The sequence below is a fragment of the Corvus moneduloides genome, chromosome 10 (assembly GCF_009650955.1).
Source record: "Corvus moneduloides isolate bCorMon1 chromosome 10, bCorMon1.pri, whole genome shotgun sequence".
Taxonomy (NCBI): Eukaryota; Metazoa; Chordata; class Aves; order Passeriformes; family Corvidae; genus Corvus; species Corvus moneduloides.
This window is the reverse complement of record NC_045485.1, coordinates 2,087,487-2,108,050: the sequence shown is the minus strand read 5'-3', so window position 1 is coordinate 2,108,050 and position 20,564 is coordinate 2,087,487. Positions and strand designations below refer to the sequence as shown.

The window sequence follows — 20,564 nt, the reverse complement described above, 5'->3', positions numbered from 1 at the left end:
GGAGGTCGGGACCTGCTCCCCCTCCACCAGCGCCTCGGGCCGGACGCGTTACGCGCTGCTTTCGGCCTCGTCCTTCCGCCTACAAATCCTTCGGAGGATAACTATCGTCCTGCGGAAGGGCCTTCTACCTGCAGCCTTCCGCCCCCGGAGCAGGTCGGCCGCGCTGCCTCGGGCCGACGGCCCGGAGCGCGGGGCACCGCGTGTGGCGGCGGCGGGGAAGGGGAGGCTGGCGGGAGCAACGAATTCCCGGGCGCTCGGTCTGTTTTGCCTGCTCCCGCGCTGGCGTCCCATTTGCTCCTCTCCGTGCCGCTCTCACAACGCCTTTGCTTATTGGGTGCCGCGGCTGCTGAGTCCCGCCTGCCGTTTCCTCGCGCCCTCCGGCTGTGGCGGGCCGCCGTGAGGAGCCGCGGCCGTGGCTGTGAGCGAACCGGCCCCCCTGTCCTGGTGGGGGCCACTGGTGGCGGGGGTCCGGGCGGGGGGAGAGGGTGCTGGCCGGGTGCTCAGCAGCTCTGACAGAAAGAAATGTGGTGGCGGCGTCCTGTCGGTCACACGTGTCCTGCAGACTTGTCTGAGTTGGAAGGGACCCAGAAGGATCATCGAATCCATCTCTTAAGTGAATCCCGTAGCGGGCTCGAGCCCTCACCCGTGCAGGATGCTAAGTCAGTAGTCACCTTTGGGTAATAACCACACAGACCAAACATAGAGCAGGGCGCTCAAGAAGGAGCATTTTGCCGTAGCTTACAGGGCTGTGGCTTGGGTTCGAAGGCATCGTTACCTGCCAGCATCAGTCCCTGCTGTGGGTCTGACTCAGTGTCCTTTGTTTCTGTTGCAGATGGTGGCTCCCTAGGTGTGGCGTGGCAACCAGAGCGCGATCATGGCAGCTAAGGCTTATAGCCCCTCTGAAGGGGGCCTTCTGTCTTCATCAGCAGGCTTAGTCCTTACTTGCTTGAGTGACTCTGATAAGCTAAGTAGATCCTTCCCCTGGGGCAACAAAAGCAGGAAAAATCGTCTCTCTGGGCTCTGTCAGCTTGGAGCATCACTGCCTGGTGAGCACAGTATTGTGAGACTGAGTTCCGATGAAGCTTTTGGGCAGTTTCAGATCTTCCTCTTCCCCTTCCTCATACATAGAGGTAGCAGCAATAAGTATCAGCCAGGATGCACTTGTTCAGTAAGCACCTGAGCCCTGGATTACTGCAGGCTGGGAGAGCCTATAGGGAAAACATTACTGGATAGGTGCTCTGCATTTATACTTGTCCTTGGGCAACCTATATTGGCTGCCACTGGACCGTTCTCCCATCTTGTATAATTATCTAAAGCACAAAAAATTTCCAAGTGAGGAGAAAGATGTTGTTGTGTTGGATTCTGTCAGGATGGGAAGAACTTTGCAGTTTACAGTGTGTCCAGATAAGTGTCTCCCCGTGGTGAGCACGTTCATACTGCATACAGTGCATAAATGTCCTTGTGATGAGTTGTTCATAATGCTTCTTCCAGTATTCCTAAACCTTCAAAGCTGCTTACTGATTTGGGAGTGGGCCAATGGCATTGGGCTGCAGATACCACTTCTTCTCAGAGGAATGTTTTTTACAGGCAGAACCTTTGAAAATTTTAGTACAATCACTTGGCACTGCATAGCTTAAAACATTGGTGTGGACACAGGTAATTCAATGTCACACACTGTGAAGAGTTGATTAAGTGGCTTCCAACTAATGCAGTTGTTAATAAGGGCTTGAGCACTTACTGCAATTATTTAATGACTATTGCATTTTTAATTTGAGAGATTTCAAAACATTTTAAAAACTGCTAAGTAAAAAAATAGAAGTTAACTGGTCTGGTTAAAACTTATGGATGTTGGCAAGTCGTTTTAGCCTATGGACCGAGTTTATGTGTTCCAGTGGCTGTGATTCAGAAAGATACATTTATTAGAATAGTTTCTGTATTCTTTAGTTTCATTGATTTTATTTTCTTGCAGTTTCTTAAAAAATCTAGAAACATGCATTTTGGAATTACTTGACAGTTGCTTCAGATGACAGCTTTTTTTTTAAAATTCGTTCCTCTGATACTCCTGTAGTAGACTGTTACAGCAGCATTGCTGACCTTTATCTTTCCACAGGGGAGAAGGGGAGCTCTTACTGTTCGTCTTCTCTGACAGCTCGTAACATTTGTAGCAGCAAAATTGGTAACTTATGGGCTCAGTGGGATTCTGCCTCTCTCTCTTCTTCCATTGGAAGTTCTGCTTCTTGCTCCTTTTTACACACCCCAGCTGTGGAGGAATCCAGCCAGCACCTCCTGGCTGCTGCACGCAACCCAAACCAAGCCATCTTCACCGTGGATGCCAGCACAACAGAGGTATTCACAGCAGAACCTGCAGCACTAAGCTCCCCATAACTGGTACAGGTTGTGTGATAGCAGGCTAAAAGGACTGGTTTTCTTTTGTGTATCTGCAGGTAATCAGGGTATCATGAAGGGATTTTGTAGTCTGCTCCAGCTCAGTAGTCTTCTAAAGATTGATGAGTTGATTTATGAGTAGTTGGCAAAATATACAATAGCAGAAGCAAGGATGTATCGAGTCTTTTTTCAAACAGGCCAGGGAGGTTGTGGACTCCCCATTCCTGGAAATGTTCTAGGCCAGGCTGGATAAGGCTTGGAGCAACCTGGTCTAGTGGAAGGTGTCCCTGGCCATGGCAGGGGAGTGGAAGTGGATGGTGGTTAAGGTCCTGTCCAACCTAAACCATTCTGTGATTCAATGATTCTGTAAGAATACAGCTCTGAAGTGACATGAGAGAAGAAAGGAAGAGCAGAATGTGCTTCAAGCCTTCTCTCTGTAAAGTACCAACCCTGAAATGTGTTTGTGGTGGCACAAGATTTATCTGCCCCAGTAAATATTTCATTTGCATTGGGAGGGAAAGAATTTCTCTATTTCTCTCCTGAGAGGAATCTAAAATTGGGTCCTGAAAACTTTGAAGAGCTGTGCCATTTTTTAGCTTGAACTGACAGCTCGGGATTGCCTACTTTAAAGACTCTGAGTCCCAACTTGCTCCATTGCACAGCCTCCAGTCTGCCAATGACTGGTGTGATCCCTGCACACCTTTGAATTTGGATACAGTTTTGTGGCTTGCCTGGGCTTTGCTTGCAAATACAGCTTTGTAGTTTTGCCTCCATGGATGTCATTGTTTACAGTTAAAGCAGGAAACCTAAAAGGAAAGCAATGTCTCAAAAGCACACAAAGATGTGTGGGCAAGGGATAAGTCCTAGAATAAGAATCTATAATGAACTCAGAATTCTAAAGAACCATTTCGTTTCCACCAAGTGGAAGGGATATTATAAGACATTAAAGCAACAACCTGAGGAGATAATGAGCTCTTTAAAAAATGTACAGCTTTTATTCTTTGTTTAGGTTTGGTTTTTTCTGTTCTTTTCTAGATCCTAGTGGCCAATGACCGAGCTTGCAAGTTGCTTGGGTGCAGTAGTCAGGAACTCATTGGTCAAAAGCTGTCCCACTTGATATCCAGATCTGGTCAAGAGGCATGGGAAGCAGTGAGTGAGGAGTACCTGGAAACCTCTGAGTGTTCATCAGTGGTTTCAGGAACTGTGGTATGTGAAATGTTCAAGGAAATATTCCCCACCACATAAAGTGCTTTTGTAGGCTTTGGTTTGGGATGTATTTTTTTTTTAACATTTTCTCTATAATTTCCTGATATATTTAACTTTGTGGGCATTTGGCAGTTATGTCATTTGCAGAACTGTTTGGTTTAAAAGTTTGCAGATGTGGGCAAAAGATGATTTAAGGGGACACCCATGAGAACCTTGCAGCTGTCAACACACACAGTCACCGTGACTTGATGAAATCAGAACTTAAAAGACATTAGAATTTTTAAAAACTGCTTAAGATGGAAAAAATTCTATTGTGGAAGAGTTCCCAATTATCTGGTCCTTAAGAATATATTTTAAATTATCTTAATTTGGATTGTGCATATTATAAAGGTACAAGCCAGTGAAATACTGTGCAATGTCTGTGCCAAAACACCATAGCTGGTGCAAAAGAGTGGAATTGATATTTTGCCTAGAATGGGGTTGTTTATAAGAGAACTGTGTGACAAAATCTCCATATTATTTTCTTTTGCTGCTGTTGTGAGTTTTCTCTAGAGAATCCTTGGAAAACGAGCTCATATTCTTTCTGGTGTGTTATTTTTGAACTGAAATTGTTGGTATCTCAGAGCCTTATCTTCCCGAATCCTCAGCTGGATATGGGATGGGGCCAAGTTTGATTCAGTGAAACCAGAGATTAAAATTAAACGTCAGACAGAGGCACTTATATACTTTATAGGAGTCACTGTGTAAGTCATAAACCCATTCTGTCAAGATCATATAAAAATCATAAAAGGCTTGATATGAGCCTTGCAGGCAGTAAGATAAAGAAACATTTTCTGATCAGAGAATAATCTCCTCCCATAAGAAATTAAACTGCTGGCTTTGCAGCTGAAAGTAAGAACTGTGTTACTAATGGGGAGTGTTCATTAGCACCATGGGACATCCCTTAAATAAGGCATCCCTGAGAGGCACTTCTCACTGAATGCAAGCTGTTAGAGTGGCACATTTATTATTCTGAAGTCTGTGCCTTTAGACTTCCAGAGGCAGGGAGAGATGATACAAAAGTAACAACATTTTGTGTATGATCAGTAATTTATTTTCAGACCTTTTCATCTCTGTATTAAAACTGTGTTTCTTCCCATAAAATACTAGTAAGTAGTCAAGAAATTAAGTTTTTCTAATAATGATAGGGAGCTATCTTGGCTCAGAATTTTACCCCTGTTTGAAATTCTTGCGGAGTAACCACAGTCTCAGTAAGTCATGTCTCCATTTCTGAATCTGGTGGAAAGGTGGATGTTATTGGCCACCTCAACGAGAAGATCCCTGTCTCAGTCTGGCTGAGGCAGATAAGAAGCAAGGACACCCAGCGTTGTGTGGTTGTGCTGGAACCAGTGGAAAGACTTTCAGCTTCTGTTTCCTTCACTGTTGACGTAAGTGTTTTCCTAACAATCAGACGAGACTGCAGTTTGTGAGAGTTTGTGTGTGAGTGGAAGGTGTCTGAGAGGCAGCAGGCACAGGTCACTGGTTGTGAACATGGAGTGTGTCCATGGCAGGGCCTGAAACCAGGGCTGTGCGTGCAGGACCTGTGCGTGGATTTCTGGTGGGGCTCACCTTGACATGTTTGACAACCCACATAAAAATACACTCTTTCTCCTCAGGGGACATCTTACACTTCAACAGTGTCTGTTTGGCAGGGGGTTGATAATCTGGGGTATGGATGCCCTTGTGAAAGGATCATCTTGCTGAGGAGCAGTTCTGTGAGGAGTGCTGGACACCTCTGCCTCTCTCCTGGGCAAAGGGCAGGCTCCCTGCACAGTGATATGGGAATATTGGTTTATGTTGTGTCTGCTTTTACTGAGTGAGTTGTGTCCACCAGAGGACTGCAGAATGAAATTTCCTGCCATTGCTTAGATAAGTGCAGAAACCACTGTCAAAGTATTGAGTGGACTGTGGCTAAAATGTTAAAATTTTAACAGTCTTGTAAATTTTCCTCCCCAGGGAAAAATTACATCGTGTGATCTCCTTTATGCCCATCTCCATGGCTACCCAACATTGGAAGCAGTAGTTGGACTCCACATAAAGGACCTGATTCCTTCTGTGCAGATCCCTCCTCTAGGCAAAAAAATCCCAAAGGTATAGTGTAAGCACCAACCTCATTCTTCCATAGCCTTCCCATTTGGAGTACATGTGCATGCTGTTTTCCCTCCTTACATAACAGAAGAAAGCATTTCAGAGGAAAGCCTGGTTCCCCTGGAAAAGAGTATGCTGCTTTCTTGTGGAGCTGCTGTCTGAAGAGTTCCCAACTAGGGATGAGACCATGCCCTGACCTCTCACTGGAATCTGTCCTGATGAAAGACAGTTTTCTCCAATCCTAGCTTTGTAAGACACCATGCTCTCTCTGTCAGCTCTTTAGGATTCCTTTTAATTCTTTGATTCTTAGAATTCATTTCAGTTATGTCTGTCTGAGGAGTGAAAGAATACCCAGGTCTTGCAAATGCCATGAAAATGAGCAGATAGGGAGTTGAAGGAGGCCTTCTATGAATGCCTAATTTGTTGAAAAGCTGCAGCATGGACTGGTCTTCATCTTCAGGATATTTATATAGTGGTTCAACACTGGATTCCAAATCCTTAAAAATCCAGATGTTGTTCATTTTGATATTCACAAGATTGGTTCCTTTTTCTTTTCCTGCTCCTTTTCCTGAGAATGCCTGTGTAATTTTATACGAATAATGAAATAAACCCAAGACGTTTGGTTAGAGGTTTTCTGTTTGAGTTGGTTTTTTTGCTTTAATTTAGAACCTCAGGATCCAGCGAGCTGCAGGCCAATCCAGAGAGGGTAACATGTTTCCTCTCAGTTTAAAGCTGGAAGTCAGCCATCTGGAGGAGGAGCAAGCAGCAGTGCAGAAAGATGAGATTCCACAGGCAGAAGGCTCTCTCCCACGCTATCAGTACTCTGCTACAGTTGTGGTTTTCTCCACCATCAGTGGTCTCATTACTGTCCAGTCAGATGGAATCATCTGCGGCATCTCGGATAGTTTTGCTTTAATGCTCTTTGGCTATGAGAAGAAAGATCTGTTGGGAAAGGTAAGATAAGGAGTTTAAATCCTCACAGAAGACTGATACATGTGGCAGCATATCCACTGGAATTGTGAAGTTGTCTTTTACACTCCTTGCCATCACAGAACCCCTGTGTTCCACACGTTCTGTGCGTGAGGTGTAGGATGACACGTGAATTCCCGTGCTGTAATTGCTAAGACTTGCAGTGCTGAGGAGCTACTATGGATTTCAAGTAGCCCAAAGCAAGCTGCACAGTTCTGTGTTCTCCACTGGTCATGTGGATCACTTTTTCCTGGCTATCTGTGAGAATCAGGTTCACAGACACAGATTGTTAGCATTTGCCCCCATCCTGTGAGACTTGGCTTAGCTTTATAAGGTTTTGTTCTTTGTTTTAGAACATTACATTCCTGATCCCTGGTTTCTATAACAACATGGAAAGAAGCAGTGGCTGTTCTTTGCCTTTATCTCCTCTGGATGATTCCACAGGGACAGAAGGTGAGTGCCTTTTTGGAGGTGTCAGTGCCTGCCATACAGCTGGCTCTGGCTGCTGTAACCAAGGGGAAATGAGCAGAGACAAGAGGTTCACCTACAAACATGAGAACATTCTTCATAAAGCAATGTCCCTCCATGCAGTTTTTAAATTGGGTTTCCACTACAACCTCAGGTAAAGAGAATCGTTCACCTAAGATTGAGTTTCTCTCTTTTGTTGCCAAGAAGATAGAACTGAATATCCAATTTGGAAATTACAGTGAGAATAGAGAATGCTTTGTACTTAACAAGCACTTCCCCTCCCTCCCTCCCTCCCCTGCTAGGACCCTGTGGTATTTTAAAAAATGTATAAAACACAGCTTTTGTGACTGTATTGCAGTGGAGCTGTAGCTACTGAGGATTAATATTTTAAGGGAAAAATCTAATATTCTGAATAGGCTTGTGCTGCTGGCTAATATTCAATGTTATAGGTGCTGTGTTTCAATCAGGGAAGCGTCACATTCTTCTGATGCAGTTTGCATCAGAATTTATCGAAATTTTACTTCTCTGAACACAGCATGAATAAACAGAAGCAAAGAAGCCTTGTGTTTCCATATCTGTCTTTTCCAGCTAGCTCTGCCCAACAGAGAGAACACCAGCAAGTTCATGCTTTTGTCCATATCACAAGAGACCTTTTATGCTGGTTTTGTCTCTGTTTTTTTCCCCCTATTTTCTTTTTGTCTTTGCTTAGAAATGCACGTCTGTGCTGAAACCAATGCACCCTACTGGAACAAAGAAGAGTTAGTAGACAGTGTACAATTTCTTAGGTAATTCTTTGATGAAATGATGCCCCTAATCTAGGAGTAGTTCAGTTCTTCTGTGAGGAAGCATTGTTGGCACTCTGCCATTACTGATTAAAGGATTGTTCTAGATTCAAATCTAAATTTGTTCTTTTGTTATCTTCTTCTGCAGCAACAATACTTGGATTACTTCATCTTCCAAACTCATGTTTTTCTTCTGATCTTTTGTCACTGGGAAAGGACAGAACTTCATCTCCTCTTCTTTCAAACACATTTAGACTCTTTTTTTATCATACAGCTTCAGTGAGTTACATAAATCCAGTCCAAACCTTTTCATTATATAGGTTTGGAATGGGCTGGATACATGTGGTTTGGGCTTTTTTTTTTTTTTTAATGCTGCTGCTGCTGTATGATCATTTTAATTTCAGTCTCTTTACATTACTGGCACTTTTCTAGGTCTCTGAACTTCAATTCAAGTAGCTAAGGAATGATACCAATATCTGCCAAAGAACTTTGATAGAAAAGCAAATTTTGGCAGCCCTAAAACATGTAGATTCCTGCATGTGGTGATTTCTCAAAGTAGAGTGGAATGCTCATATTTTGACTGTTTTGCCTCAATCAAGCCTTTTGTACTCAGTTCCTTAGGGAAAAGACAGACCAAGGCAGTTCCAAGTTTATTTTTAATCACTGTAGCCTCTGAAGCCTAAACATAAACATTTAAGTTGGTGTGGTTTTGTTTCCTATTTGGTACAGAGAGCAGCTTCTTGGCTGCATCTTTAGCACACCTTCTGTCAAGAGATGAAGAGCAGAAATTGGAACAACAACACGAAGGTGACAAATTAATACATGATGAGAATGAGCAAAAGAATGGGACCGGTTTCTTTTCTCCTCCCTCACCTCCTGAAGCAGCATCCACCCCCACTAATAGGTAGGCATTTCATAGACTGCATATTCACTTGGGAAAATGAAGAGCTGTGCTGGCAATCACCAGCAAAAGCTGATTTTTTCACCTGTGTGATGTCTGTGGGAAGGTGTAGCAAGGGCCTTCCATGTTTGCTGTCTTTAGAATCTGAGTGCAAGAGAGGCTGAGCTGGGCCTGCCTTAGATTTTTATTTAGATCTGCACAACCTACCATTGTAAAGTTATAGCAATTCCAGCTCTAAAGGGAACCAAATGTTTCATCTAGACTAGGAAAGGTAATTAGGCTCTGTCTTCACTAATCATAAATAGTGGATGTTTATTTCCTTCCAGCTGGTGTTGCACTGAAGTCAGGGTACCTGGAGGGAATTCTAAGTGTTATTCCTTCTGGTGCTTGGTGCAACTGTCAGGTCATCCATTAAAACAGGCTACTGGGTTACTGAAGCCCAGCCATTTTTTCTTGCACATTTCCAGGTCTTTTTCCTGTTACAAGGTTAGAAATTCTGTAGAAGTACATATATGATGCTCACAGCCTACCTGAAGTCAAATTTTAACCCTTCCACGTTAACAATTCTAACCTTCAGTAAGTTTTACTACTAAATTTACTATCCATTTTAAGGTATAGACTATTACAGCACAGTTTTTGCTGTATTTTTTAGTGGCTGATAATGTCACTTTTTTGTACTCTCCTGATTTACATCTCTCATATCATACTTGGATTGTAAGTGCTCTGCTTCATTGTTTCTCTATGCTGCATTTTTACTAATGGAAATGTTTGCAAAATACCTTGTGCTATGGGCTTCAGTAAACCCTGATTGATGGAGACATCCATCTCCTGTGGACACACCAGGGATCTTCTGTTTTCAGGACTGGAAGTGCCCTGCTGATATGCTAAGGCCTGAACAGCAGGCCTAAGCACCAAATTGACTTACAAGATGAATCTTGAGCATGATGCTGTCGATACCATCAAGGTTCTTTTGTTAAAAATAGATGATCAAAACATTTCTATTAGTTGTTCTTAATGCCAAACCTGCTGCTGTAGAGCCGTTTGTATAACCTTGTGTAAGATACATTCAGAAATCCTCCCAGCTGATATCCCCAGGGGCTTGTTAGTAGAATATTTTAGGAAAAACCCTCCCAGCCCTGGCTCTGGCCCTGGCTGGTTGGAAAGTGGGCTGTCAGAACCAGATGTTTTCTGCACAAGGTAAACAAGTCATTTGGACTGTTTGATTTGGGCCTATAAAAGCTGGACCCCTTTTTGGGGCAAACTTGGGGACCTCACCTAAAAGTGGACACACAGCATAGGATTTTCCCAGTTGCTGGGAAGAGTTCTCCAGGTCCTCACTGAAAAAAGGGGCTCCCCAGCAATTGCAGACTCTGGGTGATGGTAAAGTATTTAAGCAATTGGTGATGGATCTTTCTCAGTCACTGTTCTTTCTCTCTCTCATGCAGTAATGATTAGATGCATCACCTTGCTTATTTTTGCTTGTTGATAAAGCTGAGCAAGTAATAAACTTATTGTTCTATCAGATGTATCCTTTTACCTCTGTTTTGCCTCAACATTAACAGTAAAATAAGTCCATTCTTTCCATTGGTGTCTGTGGCCATTTAGTCACACCCATCAACTGGGAAAACACCTGCCATGTGTATTAGGTTTTTTTTGTGGTGGTAAATGGTTTATGATCTATATTCAGAAATTAGGCTAGAGTAGGAAATTATCCATAGGGGAAGAGTGCCATCTGAGTGTACCTGCTCTTCTTTGGTGAATTTGTTAGGATTTTGGATGCCTGTGCAAACAGCTTTCTGCCTTTTGCTTTTGAACTTGAAATAAAACTATTGCTCCAGGTTTTAACTAGTGACCATATTTAAGTGGGTATTATAGGGTAGGACAGTTTTCTTACTCTTTTGTAATCATGATGTCACTGATAGCTCTGAGTCTTTGCAGTGAGGACAGCCTTGCTACCAATGGGCTGTCAGCCCACCAGAGAGCCTTATCCCAAAAGCTGGCTTGACACCATCAGAGCAGTGGAACAGTATAGAACAGTGGAAACTTCAGGATCAAATAATTCTCACAAGATGCTCTCTGCAAGGCTCTCTCACATCATCTGACTCAGAACAGTGGGATTTAGGTCAGAACACGGAGATTCCAGGAAGAAGCAGTCACAGTGCAGTATCCCCTGCAGTAACTGTTGCCTGTTTGCCTGTTTGTTCCAGACCAGAAGACAATCTAAATTCATCATCCTGTGACCCAGTGAAGCTGCCTTCTGAAGTTACTTGTAACTCACCTGGAACACCAACAGTGGATGAGCCATGGCCTGGGACAGCACTGAACTGCAGACAAGACCTTAAAAGCCGCATGGTTCCAGGGCAGGTGTCAAAAACAAACTTGATGTGTGATGCAAAACATTCCAGCCTCCAGCACATTGTTGTTGACAACTGCCTGCTAAATGATGCTTCGACCTTCTTTGCACATGAAAGAAACACTCTCTGTGATGTTTGCTCAGGAAATAAAACAGGTCACAGTGCTTCTGCACCAGGAGCTGCCACAACCTCTGAAGGTGCCCAAGAATCTGAACTGAACTGTATTTGCTCTGGTCTTGAGGTACTGGGTCTGAATAATGGTGTCAAGGGGAACTCAGACAATTCTTTAGGTGTTCCTGCAGCTCTTGCAGGAGCGTGTTGCTGTGATGCAGTGGACTCCAATCTGCTAATTGAGCCAAACGGTGCCTTTTGCACTCATCAAGGAAAGCAGCAGCTGAGTGGTGTTGCCACAGAAGCTGATTCTGGATGGCTGGCCTCCAGAAGGCATTTACAAAACTCTGAGGAATCCTCCAAAGCATTTCCTGAGAAACCTGAAACCCTTGCAGAAACTGTGGGGGACAACTCCAACAGAAATCCCCTGAAAAGCAAACGTAGGCCTGAAGAACACTGCCAGGTGCTCAGGCAGCAAAATATGGAGATAAAAGTAACATCAACCCCAGTGAAACAAGAAGGCAGGCTAAACCCAGCAGCTCCTTTGACCTGGGAGATTCTGGAAGGCAGCTACATTGGGAACTGCTGTCACAGAGATGGTTCACAATTCAGTAAGTGAAACCTTGTCCCCTTCCCAAACTCTTATTGGGGTGCTCCTTTTCACCCACAGTTTTGCAGAATGCAGATGGTTCTGGTTAAAAGCTGACAGTGGAGAGGAAGGAAGAAACATCTAGAAGAAAAAATGGTATTTAAGTGTACCCAGAGGATATTAGAAAAGGAGGTGGTATAAAATACGAATTTGGTAAGAAATTAATCCCTACTGAAAAGTCAGAAATACTGACAAAACATGATTAAAAAGTTTGAACCTGATAACCTTTTCTGAACAGAAAATACAAACTCCACTGTAAAACTGTAAATTGCATTAGAATTGTATAATGGAATTTGTTTCATTCACTCCTTCATCTGCATTCAGTGGCTTGTAGAATAAAATCCCCATTTTTATGTAATCTAGAATAACAGTGTGAAATGAATAATCACAGTTGGACACTGACAAGTCTCTGCTGGAGGTGGGAGCTCTGGAGGTAGCTGATAGGTACCTCTAGAATAGCTGTGCTGCTGTCAGCCCCTCTGATGATTCTTTACTGAGCAGGTGTTCCCCAAATTCTGAACTTTTTGTCAAGAGCTCAGAATTTTGTCCTAAAATGCCTGCGGTCTTATTCAACACTAAAGTTACATTCTACCATTTTAATTTCCTCACCTGTTTCTACAGGCATCCTCTTCGAGGTGAAATGTGCAGAACTGCGGGATCCCACTGTACTTTTCTGTGTCTGGGTGGTGAAAGACATTTCACAGAGCCAAAAGGAAGCAGTAGAAAAGACTCAGAAATTGCTTGCCAGCCTAGCAAACTCTGCCCAATCTGTTGCTGATCTTTCTACTAAAAGTCTTGGAGAAGTAAGACATCCTACCTTTGAATATTGAGCATTTCTCTCCTTGTTTGACTGTTAAGCTGAAGCTGAAGTCAAGATGTTTTTCAAATTAATGACATGAGTTGGTGGGGTGGATGTTGCTGTTTCTTTGTTTCCCTACTTTTTTAATAGATATTAAAACAAAATCTCAATTGCTATTTTGTAACACTTCTGGTTACAAAATAGTAGTTCTGTAGTTCCTTTCCAGTCTGAACAATGCAGTTCCAAACTGCAGGATACTCAAGGAGTACAGTTCTCACTATGAGAACCAAAGATTTCTCCTTTTATCTGTTCTTGCAGATGTGTATGTTCTTTTCAGTATTTACTCATTTTATGAATGTCATTCTGTGGCTTGCTCATTTTTTCCTGCTATTGTAACTGATATATATGTACTTAGGCCATCAGATCAGCTTCACTTTTCAACAATTCCCGAAGAGCTGAAGATCTTGAAGGATTGAGAGCATGTGAGGGAGAATACGCAAAAAATTACAGCACTCTCAGTCTTATTGGCAAAGGCTCTTTTGGCTTTGTCTGGAGTGCCAGGGGCAAGAAAGATCACCAGGAGGTGAAGTATTTCTTCTAGCTCTATTGCAATAACAATTTAGGATGAAAACTGAAAGGTTAGAGCATTCATATTCTGTCAACACTACACTTGTCAAAAGCTTCTCTTTGGTAGTTTGGGGTTTTGCTTTGTTTAAACAGACATCTGTAATAGAAACAGGATAGCAGAACATTTGCACTGATGTAGTGTAGGGATGTTACCTGAGACAGCAGGTGCAGAACGAGCTAATGCACTAATGAATGTAGCTAATTGAACCTGTTGAAAGAAGTAGACATTAATCTTAACAGAATTATAGCTTTTAGTCTTCTGTCTCTACGAAAGAGAATGGCAGACCTCAAAATCTTTGTTGTGCCATGACTCAGGAATGGGGAATAGACATGTTGAGATTATGGCAACTCCTCTTTATCAGGCAGAGTATTTTGAGTGCTGAGAGACAAGCTCTGGTGTTTTCTCTTGCATGGATGTTAAGTGCTCATTTCCCTCCACTGCACCCATGTGCCAGAAGCCACCACTGCTGTAACTGGTTGATAAGAGAGCTGGCCTGTCAAAGCCTTTGGAATTCAGAGCAGCAATGAAAACATTCAATTTATGTGTCATTTGGCTTCTAGGACTAAATTAGTTTAAACACATTTGAAGATACTATAAGCTATTCACACTGGGTTACTTCCATCCCTCTAGTAATATGAGGCATTAACAGATTTCCTAGAAATTCACTTACCTGACACTCAAAGCCATGCTTTGGCAGGTGATGCTGAATCCTGTTGTCTGTGTAGGTTGTTGTAAAGTTCATCTGGAAGGAGAGGGTGCTGGAGGACTGCTGGGTAGATGATCCTGATCTGGGGAGGGTCACTCAAGAAATTGCAATCCTGCTGAAGCTGCAGCACCCCAATATCATTAAGGTACAGTGACTCGGAATTAGTGCAGTTTGCACTGCATCAGGTGGTTTGTTGGAATACTGGGTGTCTTGTGCTCCTCTTCAGGAGTGAAGTGTCCTGTATTGAGTCTGTCTTTTCAGGAAAGAAAGTAACCTGTTTATCCTGCCTTGTTTTGGAGGGTGTGTCACAGCACACTATTGCTTGCTTCCACACTTTTACCCAAAACTGTTCTGAAGATGTGACTCTTAACAGAAAAAAAGCTGTTTCAAGATAAGAGGCATATCTTGGAAGTGTGATGTCACATCTGAACTAGCTCAGTAAATAATCTGGACACTTGTTTCATCCTCTTTGTTTTGAGGTTGTTGGTTTTGATTTTGGAGTTGTTTTTTCTTTTTCTTCAGAAAGAGAATTCCTCTTGGATTTAATTCTGCTCCCAGTTTTAATTCTGTACTCTTTTCAAGAAACATTTGTGCTCAGTGAAATGAGACTTTAAAGATTATAATATATGCCAGTTAAATCTCCAAGAGGAGAGCAGTGTTCGTTAAAAAAAAGAAAAAAAAGGCAGTTTTTGAGGATGAAGCACATGATTAAACAGGTCTTTTATTTATAGGTGCTGGATGTATTTGAAAATGAATGCTTCTTCCAACTGGTGATGGAGAAGCATGGATCTGGTCTGGACCTCTTTACATTTATTGATAATCAGCCCAACTTGGATGAGCCATTAGCAAGTTATATATTCAGACAGGTGAGAGCAGAATTGCTGCATGCAGGTAAGACTTGGTTAATGTAAGAACCAGGACTCTGTTTCACTTAATACTGGCTGATCAACTGGTGTGCTGAACTGGAGTTGTGCTCAATACTTGCAGAACCTTTCCTCGCTGTTCTGTAGGGCTGATTGAAATGCTGCCTGCAGAAACCTTGTTAAGGTTTACTTAGAGACAACAAAGAAGCCTTTCCAGGACCTTACTGCCTGTGAGGGTTTCCCGTGGAGCCATGCATGGCCCCTCAGCTGTTATCAGGACAGCACACAGCCCCTGTCACCCAGACACCGTTCATGTAGCAGTCACATTTCCTCTGAGGGAGGAGGAAAACTCACAGAAGCTGCCCTAAGCCTACAAAAAGCCGCATTTTCACTTAGTTCAGTGCTTAGTTTAGATTGGTTACAGGAGTAAAGGGCTCTGCTCTTTAAATCAAGAAATTATCTTGGATTTTAACGTGGCATAAGCAAAGGAGCTCAGGGTAGTTGCCCATGAGTCAGGGGCTTGCCTGAGAGCTGAATTGCCCTTTGTTTAGTGAGTTAACCACAGCAGCAGTCCCTAAGTAATTCCCCCTCATGAGTTTTGGAGTAAATTCCTTGCTCTAGGAATATGCAGGAATTGCTGTGCACGTGGTAACCACCCCCCCCACCCTTGCTGTGCCCACACTGCCCTCACCTGGGGTGCTGATGGAAGATGGAAGCCAAAGGTGTCCCTTTAACCTTGTGATGGGTCCTTTCCTTAACTCAGCCTGAGGTTGGTAAGGCTGTCTTGTTCCCTCAGATCTGAACTGCATTTCTCTGCAGAGGCAGATTTGTATTATAAATAGAAACTTTTCTCCCTCAGCCATCTGCTTCTCTTGTTAAAAACATGGTAGGAGTCACGATCGTCTCCAAGGTGATATCACTCTCATGCTATCCTTAATTATGGCACTGAAGCCTGAGTCGTGCAGGAAGAAGAATGGAATTTAGGAATGATTCTATTATTAATACCAAACTTTGCTCTTAAATGCCTTGTCATCCTGCAGTATGGAAGGCACACAGTAATATCCTCCTGGAGAAACCAAAGAACCCTCCAAATGAAGCTGGGGTAAAAATAGAGTAACTTCCTGGATTGTAGCAATGAGCTCCAATGCTCACAATCACATCATGACTGCAGCATCCCCTCCTCCTGCACATTTGTGAGAGGGAAGCAGCAAAGGCTCTTTAAAGTGTCTCTTCCAAGAGCACTGCAGCAATGCTGACAGGCAGGCCTGAGGCCATTTCCAGTTACCATAATTAGGATGTATATCTTGTTTAGATAGTGTCAAAACAAGCCAAAATGTGACTCTGGGAAAGCTGTGATGCCACATCAATTATCCAGGGCACTCTGTGTAGTAACACCAACTTCTTTCCATCTCTTCCAGCTTGTATCAGCCGTTGGGTATCTCCACTGTAGGAACATCCTTCACAGAGATATCAAGGATGAAAATATTGTCATTGCTGAAGATTTCACTATTAAATTAGTGGACTTTGGTTCGGCTGCCTACCTGGAACCTGGGAAATTGTTTTATACCTTCTGTGGGACAATTGAATACTGCTCACCAGAAGTGCTGTCTGGCAAACCGTATGTCACCCTCTGAAAAGTCATTTTTGTGCCATCACACCAAAAAACCCACGTGTGCAGGGCTGGAACAGAGAAGCCAAGCTGCTGTGTCATTGGAACACTGCTAGAGTATCTAACCACAGGGAAACTGCAGCTAGATTTAAGGCACTGCAGTGGCAGAAATCACTGTGAAGGTTTGAGTGCATACAAAGTAGGGCAGTGTAGTGACAGAAATCAAGTTGTGAAAGCTTGAATATGTACAAAGTTGTTTCTAAATCTGTTGTCAGGCTTTCTCTAGCAAAAGCTGCTCCTTCAGAGAGGTGGAGTAAGCAAGTATTGCTGTTGATAGCACCTTCTCCTTTCATGTCTGTGCTTTGTAACCTCCCACTCTTATCCTCTCTGTTCTCTTCTTTTCTATATGCTTCCCTCTATTTGAATTTTTGCAGTTTGATCTTTGTTCATCTCCCCACTGATTTTTGTACTCCTTGGGACTCAAGGATTCTTCCCTTGCAGCATCTCTTGCTGCTGTTTTGATTGTGCTACCTGAGTCTTGGCTCTCTTCCCTCTTCTTTCCCTCTCCAAGTGCTCTGTACCTGGCAGCCAGTGCTCTCATACCTGCTCCACAAGGAAGCCTCCCCATCACAGGGGTGGCACGTGCTGTAATGCTATGTGCCTGGATGTATCTTGCTCCTGCTTCACAGCTGTTTCCATGGGTCCTTCAGGCAGCTCCTTGTAATGGAGTGGGGGGAAGAAGCAATGCAAGGAGGAGAGGAAATTCCTGCTGGGAATGAGATGAAAGGTGGAGCAAGCAGCTCTGCCCTGGGAGTTCCACCTTGTACTGTGTGAAGGAACTGGCATGTTTTCTCAGATGGAATTGAGATAGTTAATAGTTATTTCCAAATAACTTTTGTTTTGAAAGGGCTGGGAGGATGTGTTTGCTCTTCCAGTTAAATGTTTACTTGATAGTTTTGGCTGATGATGAAGAAGGTGGAGGGGCAAGTCCTTGTCAGCAGCTTACATATATGGAAGTTGGGTGCATGTTACACACACTCATCAACAGAAACTGGTTGGCTATTCTCTGGTTGGTTTTATTTTCTGGAGAAGAACAATGCAGACTCCTCAAGCACATGAGAACCTTCTTAGAATTCTCACAAACTTCCTATGTTAAAACAAAAATAGGAAACAAGGGCTGTCAATGCCCTTTTTACTTTCTTTAGCATATAGATATGTACTGGCAATCTGATTTTAGGCAAGCTTATCTCTGCACAGGTACCATGGCCCTGAGCTGGAGATGTGGTCGCTTGGCATCACCCTTTACACCCTGGTCCTTGGGGAGAACCCTTTCTGTGAGCTGGAGGAGGCCTTGGCAGCTGTCCTGTGTCCTCCTCGCCCTGTGTCAGAAGGTGAGCTCTTCCCATTTGCTTTTCAAAAGGAACAGATCTCTTGGGAAAGTATAAGCAGCATTTTTTCACCAGAAATAAAGGGGAAGACTGAAAAAGTGCTCCCCACTATGTTCTGTGATGATTTGACAAGCTGCTCAATGCAGCAGAGTTTGGAGGATTCGTCGTTCTTTGAACATAGACCATATCTCTCATTCCTAACCTGCCTAAAGTCCATCCTGAGCCATCCCTCTGCTGTCTCTGCCCAGGTCTCATGGATCTCATGGCCGGGCTCCTGCACCCCGATCCAGAGCAGCGCACGACTCTTGCTGTGCTAGCAGAGCATCCTTGGCTGCGACAGCCTGTGAACCTGGCTGATTATACCTGGGAAGAGGTGTTTGTCTCTGCTGAGCCAGCAGCTTCATCCAGGGATGACTTCGAGGAGTCTGAGCTGTGTTAGCAGGATAGTTCCCATTGGAAGGTCACCTGCTGATCCCCACATATACTCAGTTTATTATTGTTCTTACCCAGGACATGTTTCAAAGATGTGAAGCAAAGATTTTAATGTTGTTTAAATTGTTCATAGCTTGGAATATATTTTTATTGGCTCATTTTACTTTTTATATGTAGTTCATATATCTTTCTGAAAAGTGAGTGAATAAATGAATGATAACATGTCTTTTGGTTTTCTGGAGTATGCGTGCACAAAGGAGCCTCAAAACTAGACATGTAATTGCATGATTTGGGTGGGAGGGGTGGGCTGGTGGTGTCTTTTTTTTTAATATCAGAGTCCTGTCTGTATCCAGGAAAACTCCTCGATTTTGATGAGACAAACATATTGGGAAGAAAAAATAGATTCAATAAAGAGAATTCGGTTGAGACATGGGTAACAGGAACATTTTGGGGTACAGCACAGCCGAGGTCAGGCTGCTTGGGAGGAAGTGCTGGGAAAAGGCAGCAGTTCTGCCGGCTGCTGCTGCTGCTTTCTGACACCAGCTCTGCAGCCAAGCAACAGAACTCGGCTTGATTACTAAAGATTAGCTTTCAATCCACTTTGGACTCTGCTATCTCCATCCGAACACATAACAACAGGCCCTCACCTGCCTTCTGTAGCGCGGCGGTGGCACCGCGCCCCGGCTCTGGCCCCGGTGGGGATGATGCCCCGCGGCCCGCGCCGCTCTCGGCTCGGCTCTGCGGGGATGGGAGCGAGCAAGGCGCTCTGCGCGCCCTCGCCCCCGCGTACCGGGCCGCTTCTGCCCCGAGCGAACCCACCCTACGCGCCCGAAGGGATCGGGCCGGGCCTGGCTCGCACCCCGTCCCTCCTTTCGGTCCTCCGGCGCTGCTCGGGGCGGGATCGCGGCCGCTCGGGCCGGGCCGCGGCGGGGGCGGAGCGCGGCGGGGCTGTCCCGGCGGGGCTGTCCCGGGCCCAGCTCGCGGCCATGGCGGGCTGGCTGGCGAGGGCGCTGTTGCCGGGCCGGGCGCTCCCCGCCGCCCCCGGGCCGTGCCCTCATCGCGGCTGCGGGGAGGTGGCGGCGCTGCGGGCCATGGGCTTCAGCCAGGAGCAGGCCCGGCGGCTCCTGGCGCTGCAGCCCCGGCTCGGCCCTGAGCACCGGGAGGCGGCGGCGGCGCAGCTGCTGCTGCTCGGGCTGAGCACCGAGGCCGCCCTGGCGCTGCTGGAGCGGAGCCCGGCGCTGCTGCGGCTGCCCACGGAGCGACTCCGGGAGCGCGCCGAGGAGCTGCGGCGCCTGGGGCTGGACGGAGGTAGGGCAGCGTGCGGGGGTGCGGGGGGGACACCGGGGCCCTGCCGCTGACGTGCTGCCCGCAGGCCGGCTGCTGCGGGCGGTGAGCCGCTGCCCCCAGCTCTTCCACGTGCCCCGGAAGAGGCTGGAGGCGGCGGTGCGGCTGCTGCGGGAGCGCTGCCTTTTCACGGCGGAGCAGCTGCGGGAAGTGCTAGGAACCTGCCCCACCGTCCTGCTGGAGGAGCCGCGCACCCTCCATCACCAGTTCCAGGTGAGGACCGGGACCCGCCTTCCTGCCAGAACCGGCTGCGGGAATAGGGCTGTGCCTGACACCCCCCGTCCCGCCCCGCAGTACGCCTACTTCAGAATGGGGGTCCAGCAGAAGGAGATGGTGAAGGCTCGGCTCTTCCAAATGCCCTTTGCTGAGCTCCGGAATCGGCACGTCTTCTTGGAGCGCCGGGGGCTCTACGAGACCCCACACAAAGGGCAGACCCAAACCAGTAACCCAAAACTGAAGGACATCCTTCAGCTCCCGGAGAAAGACTTCCTAGCCAGTCTGGCACACTCTACCCCAGAGGAGTATGAGGTCTTCAAAAAGCTGCTGGCTCGAGAGGACGAGGAGAAGGAAGAGGAAGATGTGGATGCACTACACACAGAGGACAGTGAGGATTTGGACAGTGATGAAAGTAAAACAACCCGGGAGTGAGGAGGTGAGGCTCCGAGGTGCCCAAGCCCTCCCCTGTTTGTGCACTCTCTGGGTGCTTTGGGCTCCCACCCCACACCAGCACCCGCCAGGGTGGGTGCAGGGCCCCATGGGTGGGGCACAAATAAATCCCATCTGTCAAATACAACAACACTCATTTCTCCTCTTTGATCAACTACTTAAAAAAAAAACCCCCTC

General features: G+C 45.3%; 2 protein-coding genes across 3 annotated transcripts; both read left to right on the top strand.

Annotated features, from left to right (window-relative positions):
* The first annotated feature begins 66 nt into the window (after window positions 1-66).
* On the top strand, window positions 67-18,603 carry PASK (PAS domain containing serine/threonine kinase). 2 transcript variants are annotated; one of them, XM_032118878.1, is made up of 17 exons: window positions 67-153; window positions 833-1,046; window positions 2,111-2,346; window positions 3,421-3,591; window positions 4,878-5,018; window positions 5,587-5,721; window positions 6,385-6,672; window positions 7,041-7,140; window positions 8,667-8,841; window positions 11,046-11,914; window positions 12,574-12,755; window positions 13,167-13,334; window positions 14,105-14,230; window positions 14,817-14,951; window positions 16,367-16,566; window positions 17,815-17,948; window positions 18,194-18,603. In XM_032118878.1, the coding sequence occupies exons 2-17, from the start codon at window positions 875-877 to the stop codon at window positions 18,382-18,384; spliced, it is 3,423 nt and encodes a 1,140-aa protein (XP_031974769.1). In that variant the 5' UTR covers window positions 67-153; window positions 833-874; the 3' UTR covers window positions 18,385-18,603. The 2 variants fall into 2 exon arrangements, with proteins under 2 accessions (XP_031974769.1, XP_031974770.1); XM_032118879.1 differs by lacking the exon at window positions 67-153 and adding an exon at window positions 381-444.
* A 745-nt stretch (window positions 18,604-19,348) lies between these two features.
* MTERF4 (mitochondrial transcription termination factor 4) lies at window positions 19,349-20,519 on the top strand. The gene is made up of 3 exons (XM_032118885.1): window positions 19,349-19,685; window positions 19,750-19,934; window positions 20,016-20,519. The coding sequence occupies exons 1-3, from the start codon at window positions 19,364-19,366 to the stop codon at window positions 20,367-20,369; spliced, it is 861 nt and encodes a 286-aa protein (XP_031974776.1). The 5' UTR covers window positions 19,349-19,363; the 3' UTR covers window positions 20,370-20,519.
* Window positions 20,520-20,564: the final 45 nt, after the last annotated feature.

Coding starts and splice junctions, on each gene's coding strand:
- PASK (XM_032118878.1), top strand. CDS start 875: ATGGCAGCTAAGGCTTATAGCCCCTCTGAAGGGGGCCTTCTGTCTTCA. Junction 7,141..8,666: donor TGATTCCACAGGGACAGAAG/GTGAGTGCCTTT, acceptor TATTTGGTACAG/AGAGCAGCTTCTTGGCTGCA. Junction 16,567..17,814: donor GAAGTGCTGTCTGGCAAACC/GTATGTCACCCT, acceptor ATCTCTGCACAG/GTACCATGGCCCTGAGCTGG.
- MTERF4 (XM_032118885.1), top strand. CDS start 19,364: ATGGCGGGCTGGCTGGCGAGGGCGCTGTTGCCGGGCCGGGCGCTCCCC. Junction 19,686..19,749: donor GCGCCTGGGGCTGGACGGAG/GTAGGGCAGCGT, acceptor TGCTGCCCGCAG/GCCGGCTGCTGCGGGCGGTG. Junction 19,935..20,015: donor CCCTCCATCACCAGTTCCAG/GTGAGGACCGGG, acceptor CCCGCCCCGCAG/TACGCCTACTTCAGAATGGG.